We start from the raw sequence: 21,376 nt of genomic DNA, 5'->3' as shown, positions 1-21,376 counted from the left end.
GTGAAGAAAAAACAACCCTCGGGCTATGTCAGGATGTACAGTATGACTGAGAGAGCGAGAGAGAGAGAGAGAGAGAGAGAGAGAGAGAAAAAGAGGCTAGAGAATTAATCATTGTAGCAGTTGCGTTATAAAGGGGCCCAGTGTGATGGGAGGGACAGGGACGGCTGACACTGAGAAGAAAAGACAGACTGTTGTTGCTGATCTTCCGTCACATAGGCTCACAGAGAAGACGCACAGCTAAACTGATCTGACAAGGATGCACACACCATGGAATGAGCAGACCAAAGAATGTCTCTGTGTCAAATGTGTGTGTGTGTGTGTGTGTGTGTGTGTGTGTGTGTGTGTGTGTGTGTGTGTGTGTGTGTGTGTGTGTGTGTGTGTGTGTGTGTGTGTGTGTGTGTGTGTGTGTGTGTGTGTGTGTCCGTCCAGGCCTGGATTAGACTGGTCCAAACACAAATCTCTCCAGCATGAAAGTGAGAAAGACGTGAGAATAAACCACTCAACACCAGGAGACAGAGAAGTAACAGATCCTCCTTTGCTAAAATAAAAGGCCCTGCAACGTGACTCAGCTCTTATCTAGTGAAACCTGCTCATTTTAATCAGAGAGCGCTGAGCACAGCCAGACAGAAGACACTGTGATATGAATAGCTCTGTTCTAGTAAAAGCTGAATGTTATGGATGACTGAATCCTACCCTTGTTAATTTAAAGGAGAGACACTTTCATTGTGGATGCACACACAGATATCCCATTAAAAATCCAATTAGGGGGGGATCCCATGAGCTGACTGCAGAGGAGACAAACCCATATGGACCTGTCTGAACTATAGCTTAACTGCAGTACCCGGACTTGCGATTAGCACAGTGCTACTGATTACATACCTTGCTGATCACTGGTTAAACTAAAAACCTTTATACTCTAAAAACACATATGTCTTGGTCAGACTCTGACACTTTTACACTGTGCACATGTCTTATTTTTTATTCTTCTCAATGTTTTCTTTTTTGCTTGTAAATGTTGGCTTGAAGCCAGTGAAACCAGCCATGCGAGGATAACACGACTATGACTTGCTTTGGATTCCACACGCCTATCTATGGCTGCTGTGCAGATAAACCAACCCGGTCTCAATTCCTCAAATACTGTTGCTTGGTCAGTGCCCCATCTGGGCTTTTTCCCTGAAAACCCTCCAGCATCATTATCAGATGGCCAGAGCAACTGAAGTAGTATAAAGAGCGACATAGTTCATACAGGGTGGGTGGTCAGTCAACCACGCTCTATTCCTTAAAATAACCGGCGGTTTTGTTGCCTAAACCTAACTTCCTAAGTTTATTTTCAAAAGACACTATGTGTAATGAGAAGAAACTGACAAACTGTCCATGGCACGTCCAAAAATGATGCTAGAGGTGTGCCTAGAGCGTCAAAGTTTGACCAAGTGTTGGATTAAACATTGCACTGAGTGTCTGAATTTGGCTCTATTTCCAAGGAGATGTTTAATCTGCAAGTACTCAGGGTTATTCACACTTATTTTAAATATGTGTTACAGCATCTAGAAAAAACTTTTAAGACATGCATATTGTAATAGCATGGTAACTTTTAGGCTAAAAATAAAACTACGCTGAGCAAAATTGACACACTTAAACTACACGGTGCCATTGTTGCTCTGTGTTTTATTAGTTCATCACTGGCCAAAGAAATTTCAACTGCTGCCTCCACGTGGCCATGTGCAGTGTGTCTTTTAATGCAGTGTGTGACAGCAGTGACAGATACGCATTAGCCTTCTGAACTCAGAACCATTTGCTTTCACACAAACACAGAACATGACATGTTGATTTTACTGCACAGAGATTGGCCGGATGATTTGTTTGAAATCATAAAAAGCCACTGTCGGCTAGAAATGAGGCAAATGTTTACCCCATATATAGGTCTGGCCAAGCATCTCTCAGTGCGTGTGGGTGTGTGTGTTTAACCTGACTGTACTTCCATCTTACCACTAGAACATAAACATGCTGTCAAAATATGATCAGCAAAATGCGAGAAGAGACAGATAGGGATACAGACAGCGAGAGACAGAGAGACAGAGACAGAAACAGAGATAAATAAGAGGTATCTACCCGCCCTCTGCTCTGCAGGAATGTAATCTTGGCTAAGAACAGTGTGGTAACACAAAGAAACCCGCTGCAACAGCACTGCTAACACAGATACAACACACACACGATCATGCGAATGCAGTTGGTCTCTTTTTCTCAGAACACAGACATGATGACACTGGGTGTGTCCGGCTGGCAAGTAGACAAAGTGCAAGGTCTATTCTGTGTGTGTGTGTGTGTGTGTGTGTGTGTGTCTGTGTGTGTGTCTGTGTATTCAAGCTGCTCTCCATGGTGAAAGGTTAGCACTACTTTTTTATGACACGGATAGCAGTGTTGGGGGTAAACAAGGACATGCTGCTGCTGCTGCTCCTCGTTTCAAACAAGGTCACTAGTTGATGTCACTACAGCCACTAAACTCATGCTCTGTTTATGTGTGTGTGTGTGTGTGTGTGTGTGTGTGTGTGTGTGTGTGTGTGTGTGTGTGTGTGTGTGTGTGTGTGTGTGTGTGTGTGTGTGTGTGTCTAACAGGGTGTTATCTGAACCACCCTGTCCAGTGATGGGTGTGGTCAGAAGTATATGAGGCAAAAACCAGACTGAGCAGGAAATCAAGTAGAAGGAGTTACCAAGATGGGCGGGAAATGAAAACAAGCAACGGTGGACTAGAATAGGCTTGCATCGAATCAAAGTGGGATGGTACAGTACTTGAAATAAAGCTGGCAGTTTATCCCTGCGTGGGCGGGGTGGAGCTGCACTGTTACAGTTCATTTACTGTAGAGAGTAACCTTTATCATTTCAGACTCGTCCTGGTACAAACTAATGAGGCAGACATTAGCCGGCTTGCTTCTACAACCTGAGCCGATTATCATACTCTGACTAGGAATACTGAAGTGTAGCAAGTAGAGAAGTGTAGTGATTACGACTACTGAAGGTTAAAAGTAGGTCACTTCCTCAACAAATCATGTGTGTTTTAAACTCTTCATGTAGTTAGTGAGATACAGAGGAGCTCAAAGGTGCACATGCCACGCCACCCTTTTCCACCTTTCTCATTGGTTATTCTGTGTGCGTTTCTATTCGGCCAGATCTAAATATTTAGTAGGACATAGAATTCGTTGAGACAGATTTAGAAACAGCATCTGCTTAGAAGTTAATCATTAATAGACAAAATTACACATCGACTTTAAACATGGGAGCTCTTGCTGCCACTGTCTTTCTCCAAATATTTACCCCGCTTCGACATAGCTGAGCTGTCTGTGCAGCACCACACAGATACACAGGCAACAGAACTCTGAGGTTAGGTCACTAGGTCTAAGGCCAGTGAACACCCACACATGCATGTTGCATGGAGATATTCACACACACCACCACCACCACCACCACCACCACTTAGTTTCATTTCCGTGGCCTAGATGGAAACTTGGTTCAGATTGATTGTCTTGCTCGGGGGTAGATCATCCACATTTGATTACTGCCATGAACCTTTTCCCATGAAAAATGGTGATTTACCTCTTGTGAATAAATATATTCCCTGCTCTCGTTTCCTTAGCATAATTGACACTACAAGCGTGGTTTAGTTCAATGAAAGGTATTATTTTGAGGGTGATCTCTGTATGTGTGTTTTACTGTGTGTGTGTGTGTGTGTGTGTGTGTGTGTGTGTGTGTGTGTGTGTGTGTGTGTGTGTGTGTGTGTGTGTGTGTGTGTGTGCCCCATGTAAAAAGGAGGCCAGAGAGAGAGAGAGAGAGAGAGAGAGAGAGAGAGAGAGAGAGAGAGAGAGAGAGAGAGAGAGAGAGAGAGAGAGAGAGAGAGAGTGGTTGTTGGGGAAATGACTGGGTTTGGGTGTGACCTGCTCAGCTATGCACTGGTGATCATGTGAGACCTATTCTAATTATACACTTCTCAAGAAGAAGGCCGATCCTCTCTCATGGGCAGAAAGTGTGTGCACGTGTCCAAGAGGGTGCATTGTGTGTGTGTGTGTGTGTGTGTGTGTGTGTTAGTGCATGGGGCGTAGGCGTTGCAATACTAATAATCAAGAGTGATGTGGCTTCATGTAACGGAACTAAATTGGGAATTTGATCCTATTTCAACAAATGGACACGTGTGAAAAGTAGAATAAGTGATGCAATTATTTCACTGTGTGGATTTGTGGGTAGACGTAAGAGGAAACCCTGAACAATGTGGTGAATGTGTTTGTGTCTATATGTTTGTAATTTAGGTTTTATCCTCTGTATACGTGCAATTAACCGCCTTTGCTTCTGATTTCCTCCATCCTCTCTCTCTCTCTCTCTCTCACGCTTTCTCCTACTGTTTCCACTGCGGGTTTCAGAGACCTGCTCTGTTTTTCATTATGGAAAAAATGGGCCGTACAGTTTAAAAAAAGGATCACCCATCTCCATTAAGACACAACTTCTAGTGGAAAATGAGTCCAAACTGCTAAAATAGGCCCCTTGGTTCCCTCAAAGAGCCTCCATATACCTGCCAGCTACTTCTTTCCAGTGGCTGACCTTTACCTCGGCGTGAATGACAATTTAAACATACGTTCAAGTATCAAGATCCTTTTGGCTGTAGCTAAGGGCTCCTACTGTTTTGTCAGTGAATGTCTACATGTGGTCACTGTATTGAAGTGATGGGTCAGTGACATGTAGACAGACAGGAGAACCTTTTCGTCTCAGTCTCTAACCGCTTGGGTCTTGTTTGTAGTTATGGCCACCATTACTATTGGTTATTATAACATTTAAATTCATTTTAAAAAATCTCTGAAAACAGCGATATATCACTTCAACAAAGTTGAAAAAACGGGAAAATAAATAAGCTTTCAGGTGAACAGGTCAGATCACAGCTGGTATCAACTTCCTACGAAGATGTAAAGCCAAAAATGAGTGGCCATAATCACTTGTTGGAGATGGAAATTGTGCACAAACACACCTATGGTAGTATGATACATCACAGTTGAACCCCAGAAGTGGGTCTCTAACCTGAGATGGATGGATGGTAACAGATGGTTTATGTAATAATTATATCGCCTTTTTTTCTCTTCCTAATAATTGCCTAGGCTCAGGGTTTGTTTAAATCCTGTGTGATCATGTGACTGCTTGTGTTTCTTAGAAGATCTCATGACATTACAGATAATGATTTTGGCATTCTCCACTGATAAGAAATATGGCAGATTCTTTGAAAATAGGACTCAAGATGTAATAAAAAAAAGGTTAACTTAACCTGCTTTGTTATTTTGACAATCAACGCACACACATGCACATTGTGAGGAAACTTGGGGAGAGTTCAGCCTGGGCTTGACAATGTTCCTCTGTCCACATCTGGCTATAAACACTGTTCTCTGAGTCGACTCACACACGCTGTCCTCATCCTAACCCTGCTCCGATCGCACACTGCCAATGACCACGAGTCACCAGTGTCTGCAGGGGGAGAGTACAAACAGAAGTAAAACACACACACACACAGCCAAACTTGGGCGGGCGTGTGTCAATGCTGGAAACTTTGGGTTGGGGTACGCCCATCTCTAGAGATCTTGTGCTCCGATAAAAAGACAGATTGTGAAAGAGAGAGAGAGAGAAAGAATAGGCTTTTCTGCCGTTGCCTAAAAATGGAAAATGACTCCATACGCTGCCCCAAATCTGCCCCCGACTTTGCTCTAAAACACATACTCATATAGAGACACAAACAAACCCCTCTGCACAGGAAGTGGTTTTGACTGAGTGAGAGCTACATGATGACGCTATCGTATCGTTTCGCTCTAGCTGTTGAAACGTGTTGTGCTCAGGGCGGCTTTATGAGTTTGTACATGTGACAGCCTATTCATCTGTGTTTTCCTGTTCAAACGCTAGCACACAGCAGTGTTTTTTCGCTTCCAGAGGGACTGTGCTGATTTAGTCTTTGGTGTTGTTTATGTACAGTGTAATCGGTCGGAAATGTGACTCCTAGATGACTGCTGAAATAAGTGCAGTAAACACCCGCCAAAACAATTCAGCCTGCCCTAGAAAATTCCAGAGTGCAGTGTTACAGACTCCTGACTTCTGCTTCCTGAATCTAAAAAGAGGCAACCCCCCCCTCCTCTCTTTACCCTTGATCACATGTTACAGTCACCTGACCAGAAATAGGTGGGATCAACGAGAGCACATGCCGTATCCAGATGGTGTGCTCTGGCAGATTGACGACAACTGCTTTTTCCAGTGCATCTCCATATATTCACTCAAACTGCCTATCAGACTGTATGTGCTCAGTCTCTTATCTGTGGCCAATCTGTCTGGTGTCTGAGATCTGACCTCCAGGCTTCCTGTTCACCACTTCTCCTTTTCTTACCTTGAGTGAGTCGAAGCAAGCGATGACCCGTCCATTGTCCACCTGACAGCTCTTGGCCGGGTGAGCGAACTTGCACTCCTGGTCCGAGCGTGAGCATGTGCCCCTCTGGAACTCCCTGCATACCTCAAGTGTCAGCCACTTTGTGTCGCGGATGTGTGCCATGTTCATCGCCATGGCAACACGCTGGCAAAAGTTATTCCGAGCTGAAATCTGTTCAAGCGTGAATAAAGTATCTCTAGTGTTTTTAATCCACAACTATAAGGTCTTTTGTTTATTTGTCGTTACAGTCTGTGACGTTGAAATGAAACATTTAAAATAAAGTTATTTATTGATTCAAAGGGCTCCTTTTCCAGAGTGAAATGTTGCAGGACGAATGTTATTGGGTTTCTTTCCCAATCAATCAACCAGAGCAGCCGTGTTTGTATCCATGAGACAACTCAGACTAGCGATGAGGATGCCGCTCTTGGCCTGACTTTGCTTCGGAAACAAAATCCCCTATAACATTCACAAGCCAACGAGGCAAACTGCTGAACAGGCCGAACCGAGAGAGCCCTCCGGTTAGGTGCAGTGAAGCAGGCAACAAAGGTGAAAGTCTGGGTGTAGCCTGCCGGTTACGGACGCTGAGGACCGAGTGGAGGCTTAGAGGGCTGAAGGCGAAGGTTAAAGGCAAGGTGTGTGAGATGCTGCGTGGGCCTGGTGGTGTGTTGGGCTGCTGTGGTAAGGCTGGTCAGCTGGTGGAGGGCAGATGGCAGAGCTGAGGCTGGAGCCCCTGCTGCGAGGAGTGGACGGTGATGGTGGTGGACGGACGAGCAGGTCCGAGTTTAGGCTGCGAGGTGGGTTTGGCCGCTGTCCTTGTACTCGTGTTACCTTGGCAGCAAGCGAGCGAGGCGGGGGGGAGGGTGGAGCTTCAGCTGTAGAAGCAGGTCGAAGCTGCAGCAGACATCAGGGAAGGCACTTCCTCTGGGGAGAGAGAAAGAGAGAAAGATTAAGAGAGAGAAGGAGGGTAAGAAAGATTAGGGTTGATGACACACATCCAACCAATACATTCAGGTTTATTACTCTTTCATTTATCTTTCACGGGAGGTTCTGAGTTTTTAATTTGCTGCTAAGCTCTGTGGGAATGAAAAATATGTAAAAATGTCAGAAATGCAGGGGTGTCAGCTAAAACAAATAAAACTTTCACCCGCCCTGCGCTCTAAACACACATGGTGCGCACACACGCTCATCACGCCACGCCACATACACACAGACATGCACAAAGCAGCCATTCACAACTTTCCACCTCTTCTGGCCAGCGCAGGAAAAATCTGATCAAATCCTGTATCACTTACAGTCGCGTACAGCAAAGCCAGCCATTGCAAGTGTGTTCTGAGGTGAAAGAAAAAAGGAAGAGAGTGAAAGCAGAGGGGAAGTCGAGGCAGGGCAGGAGGGAGAAGAGGTTAGTCATTTCCCTTCTTGCAAAGCGATGTGAGAGTGGGGACCAATGAGAGTTTGCAGAGTTGCAGCAACATTCTGGGCTGAGCGCCAGGTGAGAACAGGGGGAGGAGCAAAGAGGAGGCTGACCTGCCTTCTGCTAGAGAGAGAGAGAGAGAGAGAGAGAGAGGCTGAACTAATCATTTTACTGACTATTTCTATGACTACCTGATTTCTCATGAACAAATGACACGTTTCTTTCAAGCAAACAACCTTTAATGAAAGATCCCAGACAATATCATCGACCGTGAACTCATCTCTAAATAAAAAAGCACCATCATGATCACGGCTGCCTTGATCTCAAACACGCATTCACTCATTAACCAAGAAGAGTGTTTTTTTACACGTTTATATACAATTTTGGCAGTGGTTTCTATTTTTGGCGAAATCCATTGTACAGGGTTTGCCAGGGGTATTTGAATGATTGGGCTCCCGTGGGCCCAGTCGCCTCTTATCGCACAAGCAGGGTAACTCACCACACCCTGTGTAGAGAAATCGCGTTTCCCAGAACAGCATGTGCACCTTCAGCAAAGCTTTGAACCGCTTCTAGCTTTACAGCACTGCAACACTGCAACGCACTATATCAGAGCCCTGCAGCAGTACAGCCCAGGTCATGATGACCCAGCAACATGGATATATGTTACAGAATGAAGGGGGAGGACTGCTCAGGTTCACCTTGGGTGACCCCTATGCTAGCAAAAGTAGCATTACTGCTACAAGTGACCTTTGGAGTGCAAGTGTAATCATAACACAAACGCTATAACTGCCCTGCCCCCACATACAATACACATGCACAGGCACACACACATCTTCCGTATCATGCACTTTAGTGGGTAGACTACAACAATTTAACTTTTCAATACCGTGTCAGTTTTATAGTTTTTTTCATGCCAGAAATAATTGAACTAGTAAGATTGAATGTTGTGTTTTGAAATTAAATTTCATCGTTTTATCTTCATGGTATTGAAATTGCCAAGTCAGCCAAGTGTAATCTCTCTGTGTAACCCTGTATGCCCTAGGATAATATCATATCATGCTGATGTTACGTGTGTTTATTGCTACAGCTACAGTCTGATAGGGCTGATGGCAACACAGTTTTTACTACCCAAATATACGCTGTAATAAGTTGAGTTCAGGGTGAGCAAGGATCACGTTTGAACTTGAACTATTGTGGTTGTTATTGTGAGAGATATCTATTCAACCATAATCTATCTGAGTTTGAAACTGAAGGTGCCAGGCGCTGTCTTCAATCAAATGAGAGAATGTGGTGACTTGATGCAAGAAAACACCCCCTGCGTTCTGTCTGGCTGCCTAATCTGTTTCTATGGTTTCTATTAGAGTCAGACTAGCACATATCGGTGAGAGAGAGACAATGTGGTATGGTATAAGACAGTGCCAGAGTGATAATGAGCACTCATTATGATCTATCATGTCTGGACATGGGTCTCCTTCCCCCATTGATTTCTTCATCTCTATGCTGTTTCTTGTCAGTATGCCACTCCCTCTATCTAATTCCACTTAACCGCTCTTTGTGCCCACGGCATCCATTTCAAATAGATTACTATTGAACTCGATCTACTTGTCTTCTCTAACCACGGAATTTAAACTTCTTTAACCAGTGAATCCTTCTCTACTTGGGTTTTCTCGTTTTTTTCCCCTAACTCCATCCATGCCTTTGCCTTTGAGCCCTCAATGTGACTGTCTGGCCTGCGTTCTCTTCCAGCATCCTCAGCAGCACTCCCTCAGACTCCAAGGTCTTGCGAGCTGGTGCAAGGTCGACCACACTGGAGAGGGAAGATGGCGAAAGAGAGAGAGAGAGGGAGAACGCAAACGACCGAATGCTTCCTATCGACCTTTAGGACACGTGGCAGAAACAGTACATGGCTGCGATAAGAGGAAGTGTGTGTTTTCAATATCAGCACATCACCATCAGCTCACGGTCATGTGACACCACCGCCTTGTGCCTAAATGGCACAAAACGGTTTCTGACATGAAAAGCAAGCCTGCCTGTCATTTACTTTCTCTTGGTTATGAGTCACAAAACAAATATGTTCTTAACGAGCAACAGACGCTGTTGAAATACATGCTTAACCTCCACTGAAAGCACAAACTATGCCTAACTGCCACCGATTTGGACGGTGATGGATGGATGACGCACGGACATCATGATGTTTGCTTTAACACAGAGAGCTGTTTTGTTATTAAGGCATGTCCTAACTGATTGAAAAAGTTAGAGCAATCAAATCAACGTGCTTGTTTCTAGCATGGTCTGGTCTTGAAGTTGTGACTAGATTATAGAGAGATGTTCACAGTTATGCTAAGACTTCCTGAAAAATGGCCGAGTGGCGCAGTTATTAGCCTAGTTTAGCATGTCACGAGTTACCAGAGGCTCTATTCTCATAATCGCATACAAATAATAACTTAACTGATGCAGTATGAGTAGAGATTAAGCTGAAATGCCACTGGCTGTATTGCGATGCATGATAAGACAACCTAACTAACAAACCTTAGCCTCTAGCAGGAGCTCCTGTTTTCAGCTTTGACTGCAGAGAAAGAGCCGTCCGTCTCTCTTGGCTCGCTGCTGTTCAGTAAAAGGAGTGGTTTCAGCATATTGACAGAGGTGGAGTCAGGGTGACAGTGTGCTGAGACAGGTCATCTCAGTGGAGGACGCTGGAGGGAAATTCAACACCCCACGTCTCACTCCTGCTGCTCCATGTGCTCAGAATATAGCATGTCAATATTGGCCTCACTGACCTTTATATACACACATACACACTAGTACACATATGGACACAGGAGCATGTTCTTCTCGCTGTTTCTTGATCTTTTTGTCTTTCTGGCACACAAGCGCTGAGAGGCTGAGGGCTGCCTCTTCATCCAGCGTAATTCTTCTTTACTAGAAACGTCCCTGAGTTAACTGAATTTATTTTGGTGATGCGACCTTACATGTTAGATGAGAGATCGTGACCAGAAAGGTGTTCATATAACAAGTAAAAGGGATAGGTCCACAGCACATTGCTTGCATTAAAAATCAATTATTAATACACAGTTTATCTATATTTAAGTTTGGTTTGTTATTAGTGGAGGTTATAAATGAAAAGAGCTCACATGGACAGCCATGCACCACAAGGTGCTGCAAAAATACAATCTATGTCAATTCTTGCTAATTTGAGTATCAACATTGTCGGTATTGTTATTGACAATTCAAGTCGTCATCTCCTCTAAACTATTGGTTTAACTGGCTAATTTTTTTTTACCGGATTGAATAACGTGGTTCTGAAAGTGAGTCTAAGGCAAGGAACGCGCAACAAACAATGCCTATTGATTCCTCTGAGAGCAAACCTCTGAGAGACAATTAGATCTCTTGTTTAGCATACATGGACAGAGCTATTCAAGCACATTCACACACACACACACACACACACACACACACACACACACACACACACACACACACACACACACACACACACACACACACACACACACACACACACACACACACACACACAAACACACTGACAAGACACACAAATGCTAACCTATGCAAACACACAAACCTCTATGTGTCCTGACAGAGGGTATTCTTAAGCCTTGGTGAATATCTGACTGTGTGTGCAACACTGCATCTTTGTGTGTGTATGTATGTGTATATGTGTGTGTAAGGATGTGGTGAAGTCAATGAGGATAATGGCCGGCCTTATGGTTAAATGAGTGTCTCATCGGCTCACATTTACGTTGTCCGTCTCAATGTGCTGGGATAAAGTTAGGCTGGTTTCCACATATACAGGCAGGTTACACATTTTAAGAAAAAACCTGAATAAATGAGAGGAGGTTTATGATGAGCACTGATCTGTCTATCTGTACATACATACAGAATCGTTTCATCCCTGGGCATATGCCAAAGTCACTATGTATATGGGCTCTGTGCCTTGTGGCGATGGCATACATGATTACACATGTTGGTGTAGCTTCTTTATCAGTACATTACACGCAAACGTACTTCCCCAGTTAACATTTTTTTATCTTTTGCACTAGTTATCTGTATAATTTTGAATTTAGTCAATCATTTTCATGGAGGACAGGCCCTGCTAATTAACCAACGACATCCACTGGCTTGTGCTGGGACCTGCTTCTAATATGCCGAGGCAAACAGACCCAAATGAGCATTCCCATTGATAGAGACAAAGGCTAGGCAGCGAGCTAGAGACTGCGAGTGAGAGAATGTGACTATTGGGGCAGGAGTCTGTTATTAAATGTTACAGCCATCTATCTCTGTTTCAGAGATGGAGAGGTTTAAGATGTCAGGGCTGTAACAGCTACTGGGGTGAAGGAAAAAACAAGGCTTGTGTTTACACGTGTACCTCTGAACAGAATAAAATGGAAATAACCAGACACTTATTACTGAATCCACGAGCAGCAGCTCTGACATGCTGCTCGCCCCGCTTATTATCACTGTGGTGGAAACTGGCTTTTTCTCTCTATACTGCAATACCTGATAAACAATTATTAGTGAAAAGAGCAGAAATAGGTAAACATTATAGCAAGTTAAGGACTCAACTGTGTCCCTGACATTGGTTGAAGTCAATTAACTTTAGCTTAGCTTGGAATTACATTAAGTGGAAGTTGTCTAACTCAGCCAAAGCCGTGTCAAACTGTTGCTGAGAGGGGTTGAAATGTGGTCATAACACAGTAGGAACATACAGACGAGCCCTCGTGTAATAAAGGCTTAACCTGTCAGCGCAGATCCAGCCATGCACATAATCCTGTCAGTAGTGCACACCCTAGATCAGGGGCAACAAACATAAATGTGGATCAATTTGCACCTCAGTTCACACACATCAATACACAGAGAGAGCAATATCATCGTTGACATTATTAGCCATACTATTCGCATTGAACACAGCAGCACGCTCCTCGAGCTTCTGATAGTCTGAAATTTATAGTCTACCAGCAGCAGAGCTACCACGGGGACTTTAGAAAGTCTCAACAATGCAATCTGCCACACATCTGTCTGTGTTGCGCATGCTTGCATGTGCTTGTGTGCTTGTGTGTGTGTGTGTGTGTGTGTGTGTGTGTGTGTGTGTGTGTGCTACTGTCTGAGCCACCCTGAATCCCCCTAAGTCACAACAACAACATTCCTCATCATCGCCCAAACCACGGCCACACCACCAGGAGGAAACCCAGAGACGCGAGGGGGGCAGAGGTGGTGAGGAGAGGGACAAAGAGGGGGGAGAAGAAAGTTTAAAGCTCTGAAGATCCTCTGGCTTTTACGTACCATATGGATTTGACCCGAATCATGCCATGCTGTTACTCAGACAGTTTTTGGACTCTCCGAAAGAATAATCGCCTGTGATAGACTTTGAATATTGCTTCGGACAAATAGTCAGATATTATCGCACAAAAAAACCCCCACTTTAAGTCTGTTGATCTTAGCTCGATCCACACAGTCAAACTTTACTTAACTCATAGAAGAAAGAAAAACATTACAGGGCAATCTCACCATATCTCCCAAAGCCTTAATAAAGTATAAAACTACTTACTTCCACTCCAGTTTAAACACAGACTAGTAAAATCCCAATATTTACTGGATCTCCTTCACCCTGTCTCTCTCGTTCTTCCCCCTCTTTCTTTCTGTCTTCAACACTCTTCCTCTCTCTCAGTTACTCCCCCTCTGTCAGACGCATGAAAACACTCACTTAGTCACACACACACACACACACACACACACACACACACACACACACACAAAATAAAGCACACACTCCCACAGACAGAGTCACCCTCTCACACACTCTCGCCTCCCGCGACCCGGAATGCTTGGCAAGATCCAACTGTACTGAAATACTGTGCTCACCATATAAGGTAGCAGCAGCCTCACATGTCACACGTAATTTACATGCAGAGGGGCGGGAGTTTGCCTTGTACAGCACACACACGTAGAAACACACATACACACATGCAAAACCATGCTTCCTCCTTTAGACTGACGCAGCAAGGGAGGGAAGAGGAATCAGAGAATCACATTTTACCATCCTCCTTGTTAACCAAGCCCTGCAGGATAACTCCTAACATGTCCAACGTTGAGTCAGACGGAGGGAATGAAAGCTGAGTGGGCGATCTATTGATCCTCTCCACTGCTTCCTGGAACAACCATGGCCCTCCAAACACACACAGCAGCAAAATGTCTTGCTAACTAGCGCTACCCTCAGGAAGTAGCTATTGTGTGACAGTCTGCTTTGAGCCAAGAATGTGTCTTACTATGTGTCTGTGTGTGTGCGTGCATGTGTGTGTGTGTGTGTGTGTGTGTGTGTGTGTATATCTATAAAACAAGCTGTAACAAATGCGTGTTAACCCTGTGACCAACATAGTGAACATAAACACACACGGCAGACAGTAAAGCAAACAATCTCCATATCTCTTCCTATGCTCCAATGCACAGACGCTTACTTTGGAAAGTAAAGACTGCAGCACACACAGGAGGAAAGATCTAGATAAACCAATGAGACAAGGAGGAGGGTTATGAACCAAGCTCTTACCTCTCACATTGCTCTCCAGCTTGTGTGTGTGTGTGTGTGTGTGTGTGTGTGTGTGTGTGTGTGTGTGTGTGTGTGTGTGTGTGTGTGTGTGTGTGTGTGTGTGTGTGTGTGTGTGTGTGTGTGTGTGTGTTGGCTTCCGCGTGTCGATTGACTCTGTGTTTGTGCGTGTGTTCAGACAGGCCGCGACAGCAGACCCCCAGGCACCGGCTGGACCATTCTCAGGCAGGCAGGCAGAGCACAGCAAGGCAGAGCGACTGGCAGAAGACAGGCAAGCGAGTGACCGAGTGAATCAGCAGCGAATGAGTAGAGGAGCTGTGCGGAGCCGAGCACCACAGTGAGAGAGAGAGAGAGAGAGAGAGAGAGAGGGAGAGAGAGAGAGAGGAGGAGTGTTTGTCTGTGTGATTTTCTATGTGTGTGCGTGTGTGTGTGTGTGTGTGTGTGTGTGTGTGTGTACGTTGCAGCATTGGCTGTGTGCGCTAGTGTCTCCCCTCCCCTGCCTCTGGAAGTGGCTGTACTGAGCTGAGCTGAGCTGAGACGGGCAGGGCTGTGTCTCTACTGACTCCCCAGCCTCTGGATCGTCCGTCTGCTGCCTGAGGAAAGTGGCGCTCGCTGGGTGGCAGTAGCAACAGCTGTGGAGGAGGAGGAGGAGGAGGAGGAGGAGGAGGAGGAGGAGGAGGAAGAAAAGGAGGAGGGAGCCCTGACTGCACTGGGCATACAGATCCTGCAGTCCCCTCTCCCTCCCTCTTTTCTTCGCCGAAGGCTGGCCACACCCCCCTAAAACAACACCAGGAAGTGCTGGTTCAGTTACAGCAACCCTGCCCTTGCTTATCCAGTGAAGCTGATGAAGGAGAGAGGGGAGAAGGAGGGAAGAAGGAAACATTGGAAAAGCATAGCTCGAACATAAAGACAGATAAAAGAAGGGTCATTAGACATTAAACATAGAAGCGAGGAAAAGCCAAGTGCTGAAGGGAATCAGAAATAAACGCTGACGTAGTGACGTTAAATACTGCCAGAGAGGAAAGAGTGAGACAGAAACAAAGGATATAATGAGGTAATGGTGAGTAAGGAAAAAACAGCAGCTGGATAGAATGAATAGATTCATTTGTGTGGAGGGAAGAAGTACGGACAGAAATTTACAGGGAGTTGCGAAAGATTTTGGTCTGGCTTCTGTCAGGATCCCTCATCTGCTGTGGCATGCAACCCTCACACACCTAAGCTCAGCCACACACTCCCACAGCTCCTGCCCACACTAATAAACAGGACACATTGAACAGCACTGAATCAAATTGGACAACGATAGTAAGTGGCGATACATTCAGAATAAGACAAAGTGTGTGAATACTCTGGAAATGGCTATTAAAAAAAGATGCAGCCGGTGCAGTTTGGTTGCAGGTAAGCAACATATTATTTAAAAATGGCTGAACGAGACAACATTTAGAAAAACTGCTGCTGCCAACTTCCCTGTATGGCTGTTGACTCAAGGCGTCTGTCGCCACAGAGGCTAAAGGAGCCTACAAGAATTGGATTTGGACCTGATGTTGCAATATCTGGTAGCCATGGAGATAGCAACCTTGGCATCTTCAGGAATCTTTACAGATTTTGAGCTGTGTACAAACGCCAAGTTCTTTGTCTGATCCTGTATATTGTCAATGACTCACTGCATTTGACTGTGATTAAGGAGAAAGGGCTTTGTGCATAATGCTGCCTGAACTGAAAAAAGCATTGCAATGTTTGAGAGAAAATTCCACACACTGCAGCTGAAAAAGAAATGCAAGGGCCCTGTATGTATGATACTGCGAACAAAAATCATACCCCATTGCCTCTCCGGTGTACAACCGCCACCCCCGACTCCTCTCTCTGGAACTGTTTAATATAAATCTGGTGATAAGTCATGTCTAATTTACACAGCAGGTCCTTAAACCCCAGGTGACAATCGGTGGTAGAGCCCCCAGCTGCAGTGCTAACCCTCTACCAAGCCAGTATTCTGGTGCAATGGGCCTGTGAACTCAGAGTGAACATTAAAACCCATCTTATACTACAAACAAAAGGATGTCATAGGATGCCACAGTACTATTTTGATAACATATAACATAACATTTTGATAGACGGTGCCATTATTAGCCACAACTGCAAAGTGCATGCCTGGATCTATTTCCAACTGTCATTGGTTAGCGATGGGAGGAGATCTATTTCCAACCATGGAAACAGCCCTGCTAGAACACACGCAGTATGTGTTTTAGATTAGCAGACAATCAGTTCGACTGCTGATCAATGGAAGCAGCGGCTCAATCTAACCTCCAAATGGAGTTTTCCTTGACCCATAATGAAGAAACACGGTGATTGATGCTGTTGTGGCTCAATAGGAGACACATTAGCAACGCCTCCAAAGATCTGGGCTTTGCTGCGAAACTCAGACACTGACGTGGAATTTCCCCTCTGCAGCTGAGTGTATGCCAGTGCTTCTGCTCCTTTCTGTCTCTGCGTCTTTCTTTAACTCCTCTGCCCTGCCGGTCCATACTTCCTATTCATTATCATTCTTCGTACACTATGTTCACTATGAATCTGTGTTTTCATCACTTTGTCTCACTTGAGTCCACTAAATTTCCCCTAAAAAACCACAACCATTTGTCTATTTGTCACATCCGGCTTATCCGTATTCCCCCAGTCCAATCAGAGGTATGAATATAAAGCCAGCTATGCAGTTACCAGATGGTTTGCTCATTCTGTTCTACAAGTTTTATTCTGCACATAGTCTGCAAAGGAACAGGGGCCTGTTTTCTCCTTTTTCTAGTTATTTATTTTCTTTATTTGAAGTGAAACAAGTCATACATTTTAACTTGTGTCTCACAGATAAGCAGATGGTGTGATCGTTGTTCTCTATCGGAGATAAATGAGGCCGTAGGGTTGTATAGGTATGAGCAAAGCACAACAGGAATCAACACCCAGGGGTTGAGTAACCTATTCACACACATAACCAACTGAGAACAGGAAGAGGTCTGTATGTGTATGTTGAGTAGATAAAGGGGAATTCCACCAATTTCACATATCAAGATCAGTGAACTAGTCATGGGGAAAAAGTCTGAGAAAGTAACACATTTTGGTAATTGTAAGATTTTTTGTAGTATCGATTTTGATAATTCCTTTTTACTATCTGTCTTTTGCAGGTCCTACAAATTTAAGTGAAGTCCTGAACTGCTAAAGAGCAGCTTAAAAGAGTAACTTGAGACGGAAGCTCGGAATATTCTAGAAACCCCTCACACTCTATCCTTTATGGATCACATGAGCCCTAAACCAACACAGTCTGGCATGGCTGACCTCTCTCCAAGCCATCAAATCCTAACTCCTCACCTTCTTCGACCCTTACTTTCTCTCCCTCCTCCCTGATGAATGCAACTTTCCACCTTTAAGCTTCCCTATCATCTCAGCGCTTTGCTATTTCCCAGCACTCTGCAAATGACACTGGCTGGCTGATGCGAACTCTCACTCCACTGAGGAAATGTCCCAGAGCTTTTGTGTGCCAAACTCTGACGGCTCATCTATCACTAAGGCTGCAAATACACATTACACTCCCATTACAGACCATCACAGCAACAACTGCAACGGTACACAGTCTTGCGCAAAGGCCCACAGCAGGGAGCTGCTTTCAGCGTCTGCCATTTCAACATAGGTCGTTTGCTTTGAGGTAATCTTTACACTTAAAACAACTTCTGCCTATGTGTAGTATAAAGCATAATGATAATGAAAGTACATGATAATGGTACAAAATGTGTGTATGGTCTCCAACACTCATTTTTCTAGTGAGCACACTTGCAGTATTTCCCTGCTGCACACTTGCGGTTCACTCTTAACTTCCCTCCACTTTGACGCAGTGAGGGGAAGCAGGTGCAATTCAAGCTGTCAGGTTTGAAACACAGAGAGAGGAAATAGCACACTGTCTTGTCCCCATCTGACACCATTGTGAGTGTGTGTATGCGTGTGTGTATGCACCATTCAAGCTTGAAACTTATCTTGGAGATAAAATGAAAACGAATGGAAACACCCTTTGCAAAGACGCCTTTCACTCCAGCTTCAACCTATTTTTCGGTGTAAATGCTGATATACTGCTGCAAATAACAAATTAACTCTCCTTATATCACAAACTTCTTACAAACTTAATATCGCTTAACAAAGTTGTAAGAGATAAAAAAAAAAAAACTGCAAATGTTGGCTTTCCTAAAACTGACACACTTACGTCTTTGCAGAATGTCAGAGAAAATGTAGTTTGTTGAAAGAAAGGAATCATCAACATTTACACAATTTTGTAAACTTATATAACAAATCTATAGAAAACACTGAATTAAACCCAGTGTCATTTGAAGTTGTCAACGGACATTAATCTTACAGAAAGTGCGTTTAAAGCCAGTGAGCTTACCTGTTCGTCTGTCTATCGCTGACGCGCCACTGGGACAGACAGAGTCACTTCAACACAGGCCACACTAACGCAATGCACTATGGGATGAACTTGCATCTTCATTTCTCTCTTCCTCTACTTCTCTCACTCTCATCACTCCCTCTCTCTCTCATAATAGCACCTTCTGCTTGGCAACGGCCATACCACAAATGTGGTCAGGTTTACAGCGAACCATCACTGCGCAACATCACGTCTCCATGACAACCGCTCTTATCTCATTTGCATCTTCTGCTTGCATTATCTGCTGATGCCAAATATGGTCAACCTCGTTATTGTCCCCGCCTCTCTCTGCATCCCCTTTTTTTTTTATAACTTCCTCTTCCCCCCCCATTTTCACAACGTATATGCGTGCGCACACGCACGCACGCACACTCGCAGCCTGTGAGTGTGTGAAAAGAGGAAGTGCCTGTGACATTTAGTTTGCAGCATGATAGATAAGCAGTGAAACAGCTTTTCAAATCAGGAAGTTGGGTGCTGCAAAGGCTGCTCTTGAGGTACTTGTAAAAAGAAACGACACTTGCAGTATGTTATCACAATCCTCCCATGGATTTCACTTACCGTCTCAGTACGTCTTCTTTGAAGTCGGTGCGGGCATTTGGCCTCCTCGTCTTCCTCCCCCAAGGACTGTGTCTATCAAACTATCACTGGAATGTTGAACCAGGCCCCTGGAGCCCACACATACAGCAACACTCAGCAGCACTCAGCACCTGTCTCCGACTGCCAGCACAGAGAAAGAGACGCGGTCAATCACACTGGACAGCACAGCAAAGAGGAAAGAGCAGTGGAGAGTGGGAGGCGCAGAAGCATTTTATCTGCAGAAAAAAACATACCAAGCAGGCTGTGTGTAACGTGCAACACATCACATGATGGCTAAAGCACTTCATTTCTTGAATGTAATACATCATTATTAAATCAGTAATGAAACCTTGGCATAATTACCATAAACCAAAAAGGTTGAGACAAGTTGCAGCCTCTGTTTCATGTGTTATTGTGTTTCTCAAATATGACGCCACATATTTCAAAAATTCTTTCATGTTGCTTCATGCCGCAAACATTATCACACTACATATTTGAAGCTTCTCATGCCAATACACTGGAAATAATGAGGTTTTTGAGAGCAAACAAAGATAAAGTCATCTTCGAAGATAAATTAGACAATTTCAGATACCTTAATTCTGGCATTTTGGTGACTTTTTATGCATAAAACAAGAATGAAAATGTGGTTTAAAAAGTGCATCTGCACTGTTTAGCAACAAGTCACAATTTAATTCGATACCATCAAGCAGTGGTTCCCAACCCAGGGGTTTGGACCCCCTATAAAGTCTTAATATGTATATGAAGGGTCACAAGATGATTAAAAAGATCTTAAGAAAACACATTTCTGTTACAAGAAATTATGTTTTGTTTTTACAACTTTTTGTTTCCTTTTTTGCTTTTTTCTTGTGAAATAATGGATAACAAATCCTCGGTTATACTTTCCGCAACGACGGTCACACAGACATGAGCCACCGTTGAATCGTGACGAGGAAACTCTGAATATTTTATGCTCCATGCAGGTTTCTGCTCGTGGAAAACACCCACCCCTGTGAATGTGCACAGACAGGCAAAACCCTGCTACACAGAACCCCCGGGGAAGGGCCCTGTCTGATGGTGTAACGTCTCTTTGGCCGTGCGGACACTTGCGACCCTCGCGGATGCTTCATACTCCTTCAGGCTTCTAAAAATGTCTACAAACGAAACTATCTGAGATGGAAATCATTTATCTTCGGTTGATTGGCTAATAATGTGTGTCTACACATTTTAAGGGATCGAAAAACAAAAAGGTTGAGACGCTTGCCGTATATCATAAAGCAGATTTACAACAAAGCATATTGTGTTGTTTGTTCACAGTACTTATAACTAAAGTTTATCTGATGATTATTTATTGGTTTTAAAATGCTAAAAATCACAGAACCATTCATGTTATCCATGTTTCTATTTCATTTTCTCAGACTTTTCTCAGGAGATGCAACCTCTCATCTCAAGCTTTCTAGCCATATCATCTCTCCGTCTGGCACTTTAACCTACCCAGGCAGTGTCTGGAGAAGCTCTGAGGCAGCATCAGAGGCCCTGAGCACCACCCGGCCTCTCCTCCTCTGGGCTGCAGGGCTGCTGCTGGAGACTCTGGGGATTGGAAGTCAATGAAACCAGGCCTAATTTAGCCTCCCCTGCTCCGCAAGCTGCCAGGAATCAGAGTGAGACTCCTTCCCTTTTTAGGGCTCCCCGGACTCTGCAGTCTGCGAGTGGCATTACAGCATTCCTAGCTACACTAAGGACCTGGAGCGAGGGAGAGAGACAGAGAGGGGTGACAGTCAAGCATTTGTTATTTGAAAGCTCAATTTGACTTATTACCGAGGTCTAAATGTCAAAACATGCACTCTGGGAACTATGTAAATATCAAAATTGTATTGTTATTACTCACATTGTAAGTGAATTTAGTCAGTTTAGACACTTTAACAATCATCTTATCTTTACACC

At 44.3% G+C, this 21,376-nt stretch overlaps 1 protein-coding gene across 15 annotated transcripts in view; it reads right to left on the bottom strand.

Annotated features, from left to right (window-relative positions):
* Positions 1–19,556, bottom strand: part of mbnl1 (muscleblind-like splicing regulator 1) — a 39,775-nt gene extending 20,219 nt beyond the window's left edge. For 3 of the 15 annotated variants that reach the window (XM_054627105.1, XM_054627101.1, XM_054627104.1), the window contains exons 1-2: positions 18,821–18,941; positions 6,398–7,357 (exon numbers count right to left, since the gene is read on the bottom strand). In XM_054627105.1, the coding sequence (XP_054483080.1) occupies positions 6,398–6,571 (174 nt within the window). In that variant the 5' untranslated portion in view covers positions 6,572–7,357; positions 18,821–18,941. Of the gene's footprint in view, positions 1–6,397; positions 7,358–7,728; positions 7,860–10,376; positions 10,462–13,413; positions 13,984–14,409; positions 14,724–18,820; positions 18,944–19,417 lie in introns of those variants that run through there. The other 12 variants (XM_054627060.1, XM_054627100.1, XM_054627097.1 and 9 more) reach the window with 9 other exon arrangements.
* Positions 19,557–21,376: the final 1,820 nt, after the last annotated feature.

This window comes from Anoplopoma fimbria, chromosome 3, assembly GCF_027596085.1.
Source record: "Anoplopoma fimbria isolate UVic2021 breed Golden Eagle Sablefish chromosome 3, Afim_UVic_2022, whole genome shotgun sequence".
Taxonomy (NCBI): Eukaryota; Metazoa; Chordata; class Actinopteri; order Perciformes; family Anoplopomatidae; genus Anoplopoma; species Anoplopoma fimbria.
Note: the sequence above shows the minus strand (reverse complement) of the source record. Positions and strands in the feature narration are given on the sequence as shown.